General features: G+C 53.9%; 1 protein-coding gene across 4 annotated transcripts in view; it reads left to right on the top strand.

Annotated features, from left to right (window-relative positions):
- Window positions 1-17,078, top strand: part of RAB11FIP4 (RAB11 family interacting protein 4) — a 106,459-nt gene that overhangs the window by 74,053 nt on the left and 15,328 nt on the right. Inside the window, exons 1-4 of one of the 4 annotated variants that reach the window (XM_077460684.1) lie at window positions 591-751; window positions 14,324-14,550; window positions 14,692-14,880; window positions 15,827-15,961. In XM_077460684.1, the coding sequence (XP_077316810.1) occupies window positions 692-751; window positions 14,324-14,550; window positions 14,692-14,880; window positions 15,827-15,961 (611 nt within the window). In that variant the 5' untranslated portion in view covers window positions 591-691. Of the gene's footprint in view, window positions 1-590; window positions 752-14,323; window positions 14,551-14,691; window positions 14,881-15,826; window positions 15,962-17,078 lie in introns of those variants that run through there. The other 3 variants (XM_077460685.1, XM_077460683.1, XM_077460682.1) reach the window with 3 other exon arrangements.

Below are 17,078 nucleotides of genomic sequence, written 5' to 3'. Positions count from 1 at the left end.
GATCGTTCTCCTCCCGCACAATGCGAGGCCGATCGTTCTCCTCCCGCACAATGCGAGGCCGATCGTTCTCCTCCCGCACAATGCGAGGCCGATCGTTCTCCTCCCGCACAATGCGAGGCCGATCGTTCTCCTCCCGCACAATGCGAGGCCGATCGTTCTCCTCCCGCACAATGCGAGGCCGATCGGGGGTATATGATGGGGGGGAGAGGTGTATATAGAGGGGTGTATATTATGAGAGGTTGTAGATGGGACGGTGTATATATATATGGTTGGTGTATATGGGGGTGTAGATGATGGGGGGTGTAGGAATATCAGTCACCGATGGGGGGATGTATATATGGGGGATGTATATATGGGGGGTGTATATATGGGGGGTGTATATATGGGGGGTGTATATGATGGGGGGGATGTATATATGAGGGGTGTATATATGGGGGGTATATATGGGGGGGTGTAGGAATATCAGTCACCGATGGGGGGATGGTGTCGCACGCTATGTGTGAACGGGGGAGGGATTTTTCCAAGTGAAACTCCCCTCCCCCACTCCCCTCCCCGGTGACGCCAGGCATGATGGACGGGCGGCGGTTGCCTGGTAACGAGGGGCGGGCCTCGCACACAGTCGGTGCATTCAGTGTGGTGTTGCTGTAGGATTGCAGACGTCTGTAGGAGACCTGAGTGTCGGATCGGGTGAATGTCGGCCGTGGTGACCCTCCGACCCCAATATGACACCCCCGACCACCTCCACTCCACGGTAAGGGGGACCCCGATAACCAACACCCCAAAACTACCCATTCCTACCGCCCACTATCACCCCCAATACACCCCACACTGTCTATCACCCCCAATACACCCCACACTGCCTACTATCACCCCCAATACACCCCACACTGCCTACTATCACCCCAATACACCCCACACAACCTATCACCCCAATACACCCCACACTGCCTACTATCACCCCAATACACCCCACACTGCCTACTATCACCCCCAATACACCCCACACTGCCTACTATCACCCCAATACACCCCACACTGCCTACTATCACCCCAATACACCCCACACTGCCTACTATCACCCCCAATACACCCCACACTGCCTACTATCACCCCAATACACCCCACACTGTCTACTATCACCCCCAATACACCCCACACTGCCTACTATCACCCCAATACACCCCACACTGTCTACTATCACCCCCAATACACCCCACACTGTCTACTATCACCCCACACTGCCTACTATTACCCCAATACACCCCACACTGTCTACTATCACCCCCAATACACCCCACACTGCCTACTATCACCCCCAATACACCCCACACTGCCTACTATCACCCCCAATACACCCCACACTGCCTACTATCACCCCAATATACCCCACACTGTCTACTATCACCCCCAATACACCTCACACAGCCTACTATCACCCCAATACACCCCACACAGCCTACTATCACCCCAATACACCCCACACATCCTACTATCACCCCAATACACCCCACACTGCCTACTATCACCCCCAATACACCTCACACTGTCTACTATCACCCCCAATACACCCCACACTGCCTACTATCACCCCAATACACCCCACACTGCCTACTATCACCCCCAATACACCCCACACTGCCTACTATCACCCCCAATACACCCCACACTGCCTACTATCACCCCCAATACACCCCACACTGCCTACTATCACCCCCAATACACCCCACACTGTCTACTATCACCCCCAATACACCCCACACTGCCTACTATCACCCCAATACACCCCACACTGCCTACTATCACCCCCAATACACCCCACACTGTCTACTATCACCCCACACTGCCTACTATTACCCCAATACACCCCACACTGTCTACTATCACCCCACACTGCCTACTATGACCCCAATACACCCCACACTGCCTACTATCACCCCAATACACCCCACACTGTCTACTATCACCCCACACTGCCTACTATCACCCCAATACACCCCACACTGCCTACTATCACCCCAATACACCCCACACTGCCTACTATCACCCCAATACACCCCACACTGCCTACTATCACCCCAATACACCCCACACTGCCTACTATCACCCCAATACACCCCACACTGCCTACTATCACCCCAATACACCCCACACTGCCTACTATCACCCCAATACACCCCACACTGCCTACTATCACCCCAATACACCCCACACTGCCTACTATCACCCCCAATACACCCCACACTGCCTACTATCACCCCAATACACCCCACACTGTCTACTATCACCCCCAATACACCCCACACTGCCTACTATCACCCCAATACACCCCACACTGTCTACTATCACCCCCAATACACCCCACACTGTCTACTATCACCCCACACTGCCTACTATTACCCCAATACACCCCACACTGTCTACTATCACCCCCAATACACCCCACACTGCCTACTATCACCACCAATACACCCCACACTGCCTACTATCACCCCCAATACACCCCACACTGCCTACTATCACCCCCAATACACCCCACACTGTCTACTATCACCCCCAATACACCCCACACTGTCTACTATCACCCCCAATACACCTCACACAGCCTACTATCACCCCAATACACCCCACACAGCCTACTATCACCCCAATACACCCCACACTGCCTACTATCACCCCCAATACACCCCACACTGCCTACTATCACCCCCAATACACCTCACACTGTCTACTATCACCCCCAATACACCCCACACTGCCTACTATCACCCCAATACACCCCACACTGCCTACTATCACCCCCAATACACCCCACACTGTCTACTATCACCCCACACTGCCTACTATTACCCCAATACACCCCACACTGTCTACTATCACCCCACACTGCCTACTATGACCCCAATACACCCCACACTGCCTACTATCACCCCAATACACCCCACACTGTCTACTATCACCCCACACTGCCTACTATCACCCCAATACACCCCACACTGCCTACTATCACCCCAATACACCCCACACTGCCTACTATCACCCCAATACACCCCACACTGCCTACTATCACCCCAATACACCCCACACTGCCTACTATCACCCCAATACACCCCACACTGCTTGCTATCACCCCCAATACACCCCACACTGTCTACTATTACCCCCAATACACCCCACACTGTCTACTATCACCCACACTGCCTACTATCACCCCAATACACCCCACACTGCCTACTATCACCCCAATACACCCCACACTGCCTACTATCACCCCAATACACCCCACACTGCCTACTATCACCCCAATACACCCCACACTGCCTACTATCACCCCAATACACCCCACACTGCTTGCTATCACCCCCAATACACCCCACACTGTCTACTATTACCCCCAATACACCCCACACTGTCTACTATCACCCACACTGCCTATCTCCCCAATACACCCCACACTGCCTACTATCACCCCAATACACCCCACACTGCCTACTATCACCCACACTGCCTATCTCCCCAATACACCCCACACTGCCTACTATCACCCCAATACACCCCACACTGCCTACTATCACCCCAATACACCCCACACTGCCTACTATCACCCCCAATACACCCCACACTGCCTACTATCACCCCAATACACCCCACACTGCCTACTATCACCCCCAATACACCTCACACAGCCTACTATCACCCCAATACACCCCACACTGTCTACTATCACCCCCAATACACCCCACACTGCCTACTATCACCCAAATACACCCCACACTGTCTACTATCACCCCCAATACACCCCACACTGTCTACTATCACCCCACACTGCCTACTATTACCCCAATACACCCCACACTGTCTACTATCTCCCCCAATACACCCCACACTGCCTACTATCACCCCCAATACACCCCACACTGCCTACTATCACCCCCAATACACCTCACACTGCCTACTATCACCCCCAATACACCTCACACTGCCTACTATCACCCCCAATACACCCCACACTGCTGCCTATCACCCCCAATACACCCCACACTGCCGCCTATCACCCCCAATACACCCCACACTGCCTATTTCTCTAACCTCTGTGACATCCCAAAAGTACCCTTTGTTTGACATCATAGTACAATCCCCACCATACCATCACACAACACGCTGTCTACATTCACCCGTGTACAGTGTTTACAATCAGTCTGACCCGTGTACAGTGTTTACAATCAGTCTGACCCGTGTACAACGTTTACAGATAGGGTGATATATTTGTATGTGTGGGGGTGGTTCCCGCAGTCTGTGTCCCCGCACAGTGTTTACATGGTGACACAATGCTGTGTATTCATCTGATGTTACTCTTTGTGCCAAGTTAATAAATGACGAGCGAGTCAGCCAATCAGATTGTAGCTGTGCAGTGCAGCCAGGGAGGTGTGTGATTGGTCTCTCTGCTCACTGAATAGTCCAGCCTATCAGATTGCAGGCCGGTCTCACCAGACACAGGATTCTCCTTCACTGAGGAATGGTGACATAGGTGAGATATGTGGCTGCCGTATATCGTCACCTCCTCACCATATCTGTACACCCCTCAGTCTCTGCACCAGTGTGACTGCAGGCTCGGCCTAGGAGCCGACAATCTCTGTCCCTAGGAGCCGACAATCTCTGTCCCTAGGAGCCGACAATCTCTGTCCCTAGGAGCCGACAATCTCTGTCCCTAGGAGCCGACAATCTCTGTCCCTAGGAGCCGACAATCTCTGTCCCTAGGAGCCGACAATCTCTGTCCCTAGGAGCCGACAATCTCTGTCCCTAGGAGCCGACAATCTCTGTCCCTAGGAGCCGACAATCTCTGTCCCTAGGAGCCGACAATCTCTGTCCCTAGGAGCCGACAATCTCTGTCCCTAGGAGCCGACAATCTCTGTCCCTAGGAGCCGACAATCTCTGTCCCTAGGAGCCGACAATCTCTGTCCCTAGGAGCCGACTGTGTGTGCGCGCGTGTCCCCCCCCTAGGAGCCGACTGTGTGTGCCCGCGTGTCCCCCCCCCTAGGAGCCGACTGTGTGTGCCCGCGTGTCCCCCCCCTAGGAGCCGACTGTGTGTGCCCGCGTGTCCCCCCCCCTAGGAGCCGACTGTGTGTGCGCGCGCGTCCCCCCCCTAGGAGCCGACTGTGTGTGCGCGCGCGTCCCCCCCCTAGGAGCCGACTGTGTGTGCCCGCGTGTCCCCCCCCCTAGGAGCCGACTGTGTGTGCCCGCGTGTCCCCCCCCTAGGAGCCGACTGTGTGTGCCCGCGTGTCCCCCCCCTAGGAGCCGACTGTGTGTGCCCGCGTGTCCCCCCCCTAGGAGCCGACTGTGTGTGCCCGCGTGTCCCCCCCCCCCCAGGAGCCGACTGTGTGTGCTCGTGTCCCCCCCTAGGAGCCGACTGTGTGTGCGCGTGTCCCCCCCTAGGAGCCGACAGTCTAGGGGTATATGACTCATGCTGGGTTTCGGGCGCTGAGTCCAGCAGAATTCTCTTAGGATATCACATAGCAGTGCAGATGGTGGGGGGAGGGGCTCAGATTTTGCAGAGGAGCTTACATTCTATTCAGTCTGCCTGTTATTGATAGGAATGGGAGGGAAGTGGAGTGATGACCCCCCCCAGGTCAGTCTGCACTCCACTTCTGGGGCCTGTGATCATGTGACCGGGGGGGGGGGTCTCAGCAGAATCTTAGAAATGAGGGTCAAAGTTCAGGGGTGACACCACCCCTCCCCCCATTCTGTGTATTGGTGTCACCCTCTCCTCTCAGTGCTCTTTGCTTTGTATGAGGCAGGAAAGGGTTAAAGCCCTCCGACCCCAGCCCCCCCCCCCAACACGGGGCCCCCTCTAAAACCCAGCATATATGGGGCATTAGAGTCTCTGCTTACCTCCTGCACCTTGTCTGCAGTCTCTGCTTACCTCCTGCACCTTGTCTGCAGTCTCTGATCACCTCCTGCACCTTGTCTGCAGTCCCTGATCACCTCCTGCACCTTGTCTGCAGTCCCTGATCACCTCCTGCACCTTGTCTGCAGTCCCTGATCACCTCCTGCACCTTGTCTGCAGTCCCTGATCACCTCCTGCACCTTGTCTGCAGTCCCTGATCACCTCCTGCACCTTGTCTGCAGTCCCTGATCACCTCCTGCACCTTGTCTGCAGTCCCTGATCACCTCCTGCACCTTGTCTGCAGTCCCTGATCACCTCCTGCACCTTGTCTGCAGTCCCTGATCACCTCCTGCACCTTGTCTGCAGTCCCTGATCACCTCCTGCACCTTGTCTGCAGTCCCTGATCACCTCCTGCACCTTGTCTGCAGTCCCTGATCACCTCCTGCACCTTGTCTGCAGTCCCTGATCACCTCCTGCACCTTGTCTGCAGTCCCTGATCACCTCCTGCACCTTGTCTGCAGTCCCTGATCACCTCCTGCACCTTGTCTGCAGTCCCTGATCACCTCCTGCACCTTGTCTGCAGTCCCTGATCACCTCCTGCACCTTGTCTGCAGTCCCTGATCACCTCCTGCACCTTGTCTGCAGTCCCTGATCACCTCCTGCACCTTGTCTGCAGTCCCTGATCACCTCCTGCACCTTGTCTGCAGTCCCTGATCACCTCCTGCACCTTGTCTGCAGTCCCTGATCACCTCCTGCACCTTGTCTGCAGTCCCTGATCACCTCCTGCACCTTGTCTGCAGTCCCTGATCACCTCCTGCACCTTGTCTGCAGTCCCTGATCACCTCCTGCACCTTGTCTGCAGTCCCTGATCACCTCCTGCACCTTGTCTGCAGTCCCTGATCACCTCCTGCACCTTGTCTGCAGTCCCTGATCACCTCCTGCACCTTGTCTGCAGTCCCTGATCACCTCCTGCACCTTGTCTGCAGTCCCTGATCACCTCCTGCACCTTGTCTGCAGTCTCTGATCACCTCCTGCACCTTGTCTGCAGTCTCTGATCACCTCCTGCACCTTGTCTGCAGTCTCTGATCACCTCCTGCACCTTGTCTGCAGTCTCTGATCACCTCCTGCACCTTGTCTGCAGTCTCTGATCACCTCCTGCACCATGTCTGCAGTCTCTGATCACCTCCTGCACCATGTCTGCAGTCTCTGATCACCTCCTGCACCATGTCTGCAGTCTCTGATCACCTCCTGCACCATGTCTGCAGTCTCTGATCACCTCCTGCACCATGTCTGCAGTCTCTGATCACCTCCTGCACCATGTCTGCAGTCCCTGATCACCTCCTGCACCTTGTCTGCAGTCCCTGATCACCTCCTGCACCTTGTCTGCAGTCCCTGATCACCTCCTGCACCTTGTCTGCAGTCCCTGATCACCTCCTGCACCTTGTCTGCAGTCCCTGATCACCTCCTGCACCTTGTCTGCAGTCCCTGATCACCTCCTGCACCTTGTCTGCAGTCCCTGATCACCTCCTGCACCTTGTCTGCAGTCCCTGATCACCTCCTGCACCTTGTCTGCAGTCCCTGATCACCTCCTGCACCTTGTCTGCAGTCCCTGATCACCTCCTGCACCTTGTCTGCAGTCCCTGATCACCTCCTGCACCTTGTCTGCAGTCCCTGATCACCTCCTGCACCTTGTCTGCAGTCCCTGATCACCTCCTGCACCTTGTCTGCAGTCCCTGATCACCTCCTGCACCTTGTCTGCAGTCCCTGATCACCTCCTGCACCTTGTCTGCAGTCCCTGATCACCTCCTGCACCTTGTCTGCAGTCCCTGATCACCTCCTGCACCTTGTCTGCAGTCCCTGATCACCTCCTGCACCTTGTCTGCAGTCCCTGATCACCTCCTGCACCTTGTCTGCAGTCCCTGATCACCTCCTGCACCTTGTCTGCAGTCCCTGATCACCTCCTGCACCTTGTCTGCAGTCTCTGATCACCTCCTGCACCTTGTCTGCAGTCTCTGATCACCTCCTGCACCTTGTCTGCAGTCTCTGATCACCTCCTGCACCTTGTCTGCAGTCTCTGATCACCTCCTGCACCTTGTCTGCAGTCTCTGATCACCTCCTGCACCATGTCTGCAGTCTCTGATCACCTCCTGCACCATGTCTGCAGTCTCTGATCACCTCCTGCACCATGTCTGCAGTCTCTGATCACCTCCTGCACCATGTCTGCAGTCTCTGATCACCTCCTGCACCATGTCTGCAGTCTCTGATCACCTCCTGCACCATGTCTGCAGTCCCTGATCACCTCCTGCACCTTGTCTGCAGTCCCTGATCACCTCCTGCACCTTGTCTGCAGTCCCTGATCACCTCCTGCACCTTGTCTGCAGTCCCTGATCACCTCCTGCACCTTGTCTGCAGTCCCTGATCACCTCCTGCACCTTGTCTGCAGTCCCTGATCACCTCCTGCACCTTGTCTGCAGTCTCTGATCACCTCCTGTATCATTACATTCAGGGATATGCAGACACTCTGGCCTGTTGGTGATCAGACTCCTGACAGGGTAGATCAGGTGGGTGATCATGTGATCCTCCATCTCCTGGGAGGAGTGGCTCCGTGGATTGGTTGGTTCATACACAATCCCCCTCATCATTTGGGGTCTCAGAATGAACCCCTCATTGTGGGTTGTATCCCCAATCAGCCTATTATGGGATGGATGATTGGGTAAAATCCGGCCTGGGGGGGGGGGGGGGGGGGCCTCTTCCTGAAACATGGCCTTCTATGAGGACAGAGGTGAGTGAATGTGACCAGCAATATGGGTGGTCAGACGGTCACAGACTTCACTAGACACCCCAAAGGGGACGGAGTCACTCTGCAGCTTCATGAATGTTAGGACTGACCACATATTTGGGGGGGAGGGGTAGAACTGACCACACTAGTTGCAGTCTGGAGTGAAGCCTAACTCTTCCATCACATTTATGTGTGTCGGCGGATTTTTGGCATCAGTCACCCCCCCCCCCCCCCCCCCCCCCACACAGCTCTGCAGTGGGCGGGCATTTGATTCAGAAAGTGCTGATTGGTGGAAAATGCTCAGCATGCTGGAGAATATCCACAGTCCTGTCTGCAGAATGCTGATATTGGTTACAGAGATTGGTAAGAGATGATTGGATGGTCGGTGAGAGATTGCCGTGATTGGTCAGAGATGATTGGATGGTCGGTGAGAGATTACCGTGATTGGTCAGAGATGATTGGCTGGTTGGTGAGATATGGTCGGTGAGAGATGATTGCATGGTTGGTGAGAGGTTACCGTGGTTGGTCAGAGATGATTGGATGGTCAGTGAGAGTCTGCAGTGGTTGATGAGCTATGATTGGATGGTCGGTGTTGGTTATTGATTGGACAGTCGGTGAGGTAATAGGAATTGCAGTCACGGTTTAGTGCACTGAGCCAACAAACATCTAAATATAGAGCCCTGCAGTGACCTAAATATTGTATGAATGGAGAGGCGTGGCGGAGGACAGCCCCCCTCCCGGTGATGTCACACTGTGCTCAGTATCCAGGAGACGTCTAGAGATGACCTCATACATATTTGATGGCGGTGATCTGTGACTCCTCTCCATTCTTCTGCTGGTGGTGTCGCCTGCCACCATAAATCAGAGGTCTGGTCACACGTCTTCTGCTCTGAGGAGGTTGGTGTCCCCTGTCCCCATAAATCAGAGGTCTGGTCACATGTCTTCTGGATCTATGAGGAGGTTGGTGTCACCTGTCCCCAGAAATCAGAGGTCTAGTCACACGTCTTCTGCTCTATGAGGAGGTTGGTGTCACCTGTCACCATAAATCGGAGGTCTGGTCACACGTCTTCTGCTCTGAGGAGGTTGGTGTCCCCTGTCCCCATAAATCGGAGGTCTGGTCACACATCTTCTGCTCTATGAGGAGGTTGGTGTCCCCTGTCCCCATAAATCAGAGGTCTGGTCACACGTCTTCTGATCTATGAGGAGGTTGGTGTCCCCTGTCCCCATAAATCGGAGGTCTGGTCACACATCTTCTGCTCTGAGGAGGTTGGTGTCCCCTGTCCCCATAAATCAGAGGTCTGGTCTCATGTCTTCTGCTCTATGAGGAGGTTGGTGTCCCCTATCCCCATAAATCAGAGGTCTGGTCACACGTCTTCTGCTCTATGAGGAGGTTGGTGTCCCCTGTCCCCATAAATCAGAGGTCTGGTCTCATGTCTTCTGCTCTATGAGGAGGTTGGTGTCCCCTGTCCCCATAAATCAGAGGTCTGGTCTCATGTCTTCTGCTCTATGAGGAGGTTGGTGTCCCCTGTCCCCATAAATCAGAGGTCTGGTCTCATGTCTTCTGCTCTATGAGGAGGTTGGTGTCCCCTGTCCCCATAAATCGGAGGTCTGGTCACACATCTTCTGCTCTATGAGGAGGTTGGTGTCCCCTGTCCCCATAAATCAGAGGTCTGGTCACACGTCTTCTGATCTATGAGGAGGTTGGTGTCCCCTGTCCCCATAAATCGGAGGTCTGGTCACACATCTTCTGCTCTGAGGAGGTTGGTGTCCCCTGTCCCCATAAATCAGAGGTCTGGTCTCATGTCTTCTGCTCTATGAGGAGGTTGGTGTCCCCTATCCCCATAAATCAGAGGTCTGGTCACACGTCTTCTGCTCTATGAGGAGGTTGGTGTCCCCTGTCCCCATAAATCAGAGGTCTGGTCTCATGTCTTCTGCTCTATGAGGAGGTTGGTGTCCCCTGTCCCCATAAATCGGAGGTCTGGTCACACGTCTTCTGCTCTGAGGAGGTTGGTGTCCCCTATCCCCATAAATCGGAGGTCTGGTCACACATCTTCTGCTCTGAGGAGGTTGGTGTCACCTGTCCCCATAAATCGGAGGTCTGGTCACACGTCTTCTGCTCTGAGGAGGTTGGTGTCCCCTGTCCCCATAAATCGGAGGTCTGGTCACACGTCTTCTGCTCTGAGGAGGTTGGTGTCCCCTGTCCCCATAAATCGGAGGTCTGGTCACATGTCTTCTGATCTATGAGGAGGTTGGTGTCCCCTGTCCCCATAAATCGGAGGTCTGGTCACACGTCTTCTGTCTATGAGGAGGTTGGTGTCACCTGTCCCCATAAATCGGAGGTCTGGTCACACGTCTTCTGCTCTATGAGGTTGGTGTCCCCTGTCCCCATAAATCGGAGGTCTGGTCACATGTCTTCTGTCTATGAGGAGGTTGGTGTCCCCTTCCCCCATAAATCGGAGGTCTGGTCACATGTCTTCTGCTCTATGAGGAGGTTGGTGTCCCCCTGTCCCCATAAATCGGAGGTCTGGTCACATGTCTTCTGATCTATGAGGTTGGTGTCCCCTGTCCCCATAAATCAGAGGTCTGGTCACACGTCTTCTGTCTATGAGGAGGTTGGTGTCCCCTTCCCCCATAAATCGGAGGTCTGGTCACATGTCTTCTGTCTATGAGGAGGTTGGTGTCACCTGTCCCCATAAATCGGAGGTCTGGTCACATGTCTTCTGTCTATGAGGAGGTTGGTGTCACCTGTCCCCATAAATCGGAGGTCTGGTCACACGTCTTCTGCTCTATGAGGAGGTTGGTGTCCCCTGTCCCCATAAATCGGAGGTCTGGTCTCATGTCTTCTGCTCTATGAGGAGGTTGGTGTCCCCTGTCCCCATAAATCGGAGGTCTGGTCACACGTCTTCTGCTCTATGAGGAGGTTGGTGTCCCCTGTCCCCATAAATCGGAGGTCTGGTCTCATGTCTTCTGCTCTATGAGGAGGTTGGTGTCCCCTGTCCCCATAAATCAGAGGTCTGGTCTCATGTCTTCTGCTCTATGAGGAGGTTGGTGTCCCCTGTCCCCATAAATCGGAGGTCTGGTCACACGTCTTCTGCTCTATGAGGAGGTTGGTGTCCCCTATCCCCATAAATCGGAGGTCTGGTCACACATCTTCTGCTCTATGAGGAGGTTGGTGTCCCCTGTCCCCATAAATCGGAGGTCTGGTCACACGTCTTCTGCTCTGAGGAGGTTGGTGTCCCCTGTCCCCATAAATCGGAGGTCTGGTCACACGTCTTCTGTCTATGAGGAGGTTGGTGTCACCTGTCCCCATAAATCGGAGGTCTGGTCACACGTCTTCTGATCTATGAGGAGGTTGGTGTCCCCTGTCCCCATAAATCGGAGGTCTGGTCACACGTCTTCTGCTCTGAGGAGGTTGGTGTCCCCTGTCCCCATAAATCGGAGGTCTGGTCACGTGTCTTCTGATCTATGAGGAGGTTGGTGTCCCCTGTCCCCATAAATCGGAGGTCTGGTCACATGTCTTCTGTCTATGAGGAGGTTGGTGTCCCCTGTCCCCATAAATCAGAGGTCTGGTCACACGTCTTCTGTCTATGAGGAGGTTGGTGTCCCCTGTCCCCATAAATCAGAGGTCTGGTCACACGTCTTCTGTCTATGAGGAGGTTGGTGTCCCCTGTCCCCATAAATCGGAGGTCTGGTCACGTGTCTTCTGATCTATGAGGAGGTTGGTGTCCCCTGTCCCCATAAATCGGAGGTCTGGTCACACATCTTCTGCTCTATGAGGAGGTTGGTGTCCCCTGTCCCCATAAATCGGAGGTCTGGTCACACGTCTTCTGCTCTATGAGGTTGGTGTCCCCTGTCCCCATAAATCGGAGGTCTGGTCACACGTCTTCTGCTCTGAGGAGGTTGGTGTCCCCTTCCCCCATAAATCGGAGGTCTGGTCACACGTCTTCTGATCTATGAGGAGGTTGGTGTCCCCTGTCCCCATAAATCGGAGGTCTGGTCACATGTCTTCTGTCTATGAGGAGGTTGGTGTCCCCTTCCCCCATAAATCGGAGGTCTGGTCACATGTCTTCTGCTCTATGAGGAGGTTGGTGTCCCCTGTCCCCATAAATCAGAGGTCTGGTCACACGTCTTCTGTCTATGAGGAGGTTGGTGTCCCCTTCCCCCATAAATCGGAGGTCTGGTCACATGTCTTCTGTCTATGAGGAGGTTGGTGTCACCTGTCCCCATAAATCGGAGGTCTGGTCACACATCTTCTGCTCTATGAGGAGGTTGGTGTCCCCTGTCCCCATAAATCGGAGGTCTGGTCACATGTCTTCTGTCTATGAGGAGGTTGGTGTCCCCTGTCCCCATAAATCGGAGGTCTGGTCACACGTCTTCTGTCTATGAGGAGGTTGGTGTCACCTGTCCCCATAAATCAGAGGTCTGGTCTCATGTCTTCTGTCTATGAGGAGGTTGGTGTCCCCTGTCCCCATAAATCAGAGGTCTGGTCACACGTCTTCTGCTCTATGAGGAGGTTGGTGTCCCCTGTCCCCATAAATCAGAGGTCTGGTCTCATGTCTTCTGTCTATGAGGAGGTTGGTGTCACCTGTCCCCATAAATCGGAGGTCTGGTCACACGTCTTCTGCTCTATGAGGAGGTTGGTGTCCCCTGTCCCCATAAATCAGAGGTCTGGTCTCATGTCTTCTGTCTATGAGGAGGTTGGTGTCACCTGTCCCCATAAATCGGAGGTCTGGTCACACGTCTTCTGCTCTATGAGGAGGTTGGTGTCCCCTGTCCCCATAAATCGGAGGTCTGGTCACATGTCTTCTGTCTATGAGGAGGTTGGTGTCCCCTGTCCCCATAAATCAGAGGTCTGGTCACACGTCTTCTGTCTGAGGAGGTTGGTGTCACCTGTCCCCATAAATCGGAGGTCTGGTCACATGTCTTCTGCTCTATGAGGAGGTTTGTGTCCCCTGTCCCCATAAATCGGAGGTCTGGTCACACATCTTCTGCTCTGAGGAGGTTGGTGTCACGCAATGCCCTTCTATTCATAGAGGAGATGTGCAGCTGTAGGAGCCGTGTGTGTGACCTGTACAGGTGGTGGGAGGGGGAGGTTGCAGGCAGTGATCGGTGGCCGGGGGTTTCCTCCACCCTGCAGAGAACGTTCTGGAATATTCAGTATGGAGGGTGACCTCACCTCTTCTCTCTCTGATGGGGAATAAGGAGTTTCTTCTTTCCAGTAGATGAGGAAATCTATTTTCTGGACAAGAATAAATGTTTCTGCTCGGTGATGTCGGGGGGGTCCCAGTAGGGGCGATCTCCCCTACACCCCCTGTGTAGGGACAGCTGGCCTCCACGGGGCCCCATCATCAGATATCTGCTGAATCCCGACCACCTTCCTATTTATTATAATGTGTAAATAATTGTCTGCAAGGTTTCACAATGCTATCCTGTCGGTTATAAAATGTCGTCATCCAATGAGATTGTGTAGGCTGAAAACGATCGATACTCATGTTTGGGGATAAGGGGTCACATGACGCTGTGCTGTCATTGGATGACGTCCTCCATAGAGCTTATCTGTAAGACTCCAGTCTAGGTGTGTGCAGGCCAGATCCTATAAACCTTTTTATGGCAGACCTGTGATCTCACCGACTTGTTTATGGTGACTTGTAATCTTTCTCCAGCAGAACAGCCCCGTCACCCATGGGATGTACGTGGAGGCAGAGGCGACCTTCAGCGACTCGGAGCTCTTCCCTGATGAGGAGACTTTAACGCCGGCCCATCAAGATGTCCACCATGAATCGGACTTGGACAGCGCCATCGAGAGCACACCGAGCTCGGAGGTTTCTGATGAATGCCGCAGCGATGGGAAGGCAGAGGATGTTCATGGGCTCTACTTACCCGAAGAGCGGTAAGTGGGAATACATGGCTCTGGATGAGGAGATCCAGACTAGATCCTGAATGGAGAGGAGAAGAGCTGCGATTTGGGCTTCTCTCTCTTCATTGGTGTTCCTGTTGTCTCCTGACTCTCACAATTTTCTATCCCCCTCAGGAACCTTCTCAACCCTTCGGCCTTGTCGGAGTTCTCCAGCCATTCCACAGCCTCTGTCATCAGTGGTGAGGAGCAGTTTGAGGACTATGGGGAAGGAGATGATGTGGATTACGCCCCCAGCAGCCCGTGCCCTGATGATGAAAGTCGAACCAATGCCTTCTCTGACCTGGGCTCCTCCGTCCCCTCCAGGTGAGCAAAGAAATGATTAATTGGCTTCTTGATAAATGCCAAATACCAGGCTAAAATCTCTCTAACCGCTATTGGGACTATGATCACACCAACACCTGCTCGGGGCTCCAGGCTGCCCTTCGTAAGGTTCTGGAGAGCTAGTGACACATTGGTGCTTTGTTTACAGGGCCTCTATATTTACAATGATATACATTCTCCACATGGCCTCAGTCTCTGATCTCCACCACAGGTCTTTCCATGCTTTTGTTCCTGCCTATGGCCAGTCTTATGGTGCCCACAGTCCTAGGTGGGAGGATCGGTTGAACAGGAATGATCCCCCCCCACCACCTGTGTGCACAAAACATGCTATAACTTTGTGTCCATGGAGAGACACTGCTTATTACAACTAAAGCCATCTGATTGAGTCGGCATGTAGCGGCATCTCCCTCTAGCACCCTAGTCGGCGTGTAGCAGCGCCTCCCTCTAGCACCTAGTCGGCGTGTAGCAGCGCCTCCCTCTAGCACCCTAGTCGGCGTGTAGCTGCATCTCCACCTCCCTCTAGCACCCTAGTCGGCGTGTAGCTACATCTCCACCTCCCTCTAGCGCCCCAGTCGGCGTGTAGCTACATCTCCACCTCCCTCTAGCGCCCCAGTTGGCGTGCAGCGGCACCTCCCTCTAGCTCCCCAGTCGGCGTGCAGCGGCACCTCCCTCTAGCTCCCTCTACTATCAGTCAGTGTTTAGCTGGGTTTGCATTACACAGGAACTGTACAGAGCTGGGAGTCTCTGATCACCATCACAAAGAGATGCAAATGTCTCATTTCACTTCACATCTGTCACTTTAGTAAACAGAAGGGTGAAAATGTAACACCCGGCACGTTTTCCACAACTATTGATGACGATTTGCACCCCATGCCTGTCTGATATAATAGATTTCCTGTACACTGACGCAGATTCTTCCCCCTCGCAGTGCCGGACAGACTCCTCGTAAAATGAGGCACATGTACAACAGCGAGTTACTGGACATGTATTGTACGCAGTGCTGCAAGAAGATCACCCTGCTGAACGACCTGGAGGCCCGCCTGAAGAACCTCAAAGCCAACAGGTGACTCTTCCCATCAGTCTGATCTGATTAAATCTTTCTTACCCTGATTGTGGGGAGGGATGGGTTCCAGGACAGAGGAATAATGGAAGGATGTGTGAGATGAACAGCATGGGAGACGGAGCCCAGACAGTAAACACTGATCACAATGGTGCCATTATATCATGGAGACATTGTATACGAACACATCTATACAATACACATGGAGGAAGGCCAGATTACATTGTGACCACATGACCTTCCCTAATTAAACACCAATGATATTCTGAAGACCTAACAATGGACTCCGCAAATTGGTACCTTTTTAGCACTGATAGAGTTCAGGCTGTGCATGTGGAGTTCCAGTAGAACACAATGCTGCTCTATGGTGAATGGAGATTACTGTACATAGTTGCAAGCCAGGGTACACAAAGTTTGACTGAGCATAATGGGGGTGGATGGAGCAATGGGGTCAGGCCCAGATGGAAAGTGTGATGAGGTTGTACACAGGTGATCCAGGCAAAAGATTCAGGCCCAGGTGGTCATTATGATGGGGGTCAGGCCCAGGTGGATGGAGTAATGGGGTCAGGTCTGTGAACAAAATGATGGGGTTAGATCAGAGGATTGAGCAATGGGATCAAGCCCAAGTTCATAGTATGACGAGGCCATGCTCAGATGGTTGGAGTCAGAGCTGGGTAAATAGAAAGATGATCTGAGGCCTAGAAAGGCATGGGTGTACAGGATATTGGAGTCAGGCCTTTCTACACACAGTGATGGCCGGAGGACGGGGTGGGTGGTGTGATTGGGGTCAGGCCTGGGTACATGCAGTGATGGTCGGAGGACGGGGTGGGTGGTGTGATTGGGGTCAGGCCTGGGTACACGCAGTGATGGTCTGAGGACGGGGTGGGTGGTGTGATTGGGGTCAGGCCTGGGTACACGCAGTGATGGTCTGAGGACGGGGTGGGTGGTGTGATTGGGGTCAGGCCTGGGTACACGCAGTGATGGCCAGAGGACGGGGTGGGTGGTGTGATTGGGGTCAGGCCTGGGTACACGCAGTGATGGTCGGAGGACGGGGTGGGTGGTGTGATTGGGGTCAGGCCTGGGTACACGCAGTGATGGTCGGAGGACGGGGTGGGTGGTG

This window comes from Lithobates pipiens, unplaced genomic scaffold (assembly GCF_037356315.1).
Source record: "Lithobates pipiens isolate NorthernLeopardFrog02 unplaced genomic scaffold, aLitPip1_a1.2 Scaffold_28, whole genome shotgun sequence".
Taxonomy (NCBI): domain Eukaryota; kingdom Metazoa; phylum Chordata; class Amphibia; order Anura; family Ranidae; genus Lithobates; species Lithobates pipiens.
This window is presented reverse-complemented; position numbering and strand designations above follow the sequence as displayed.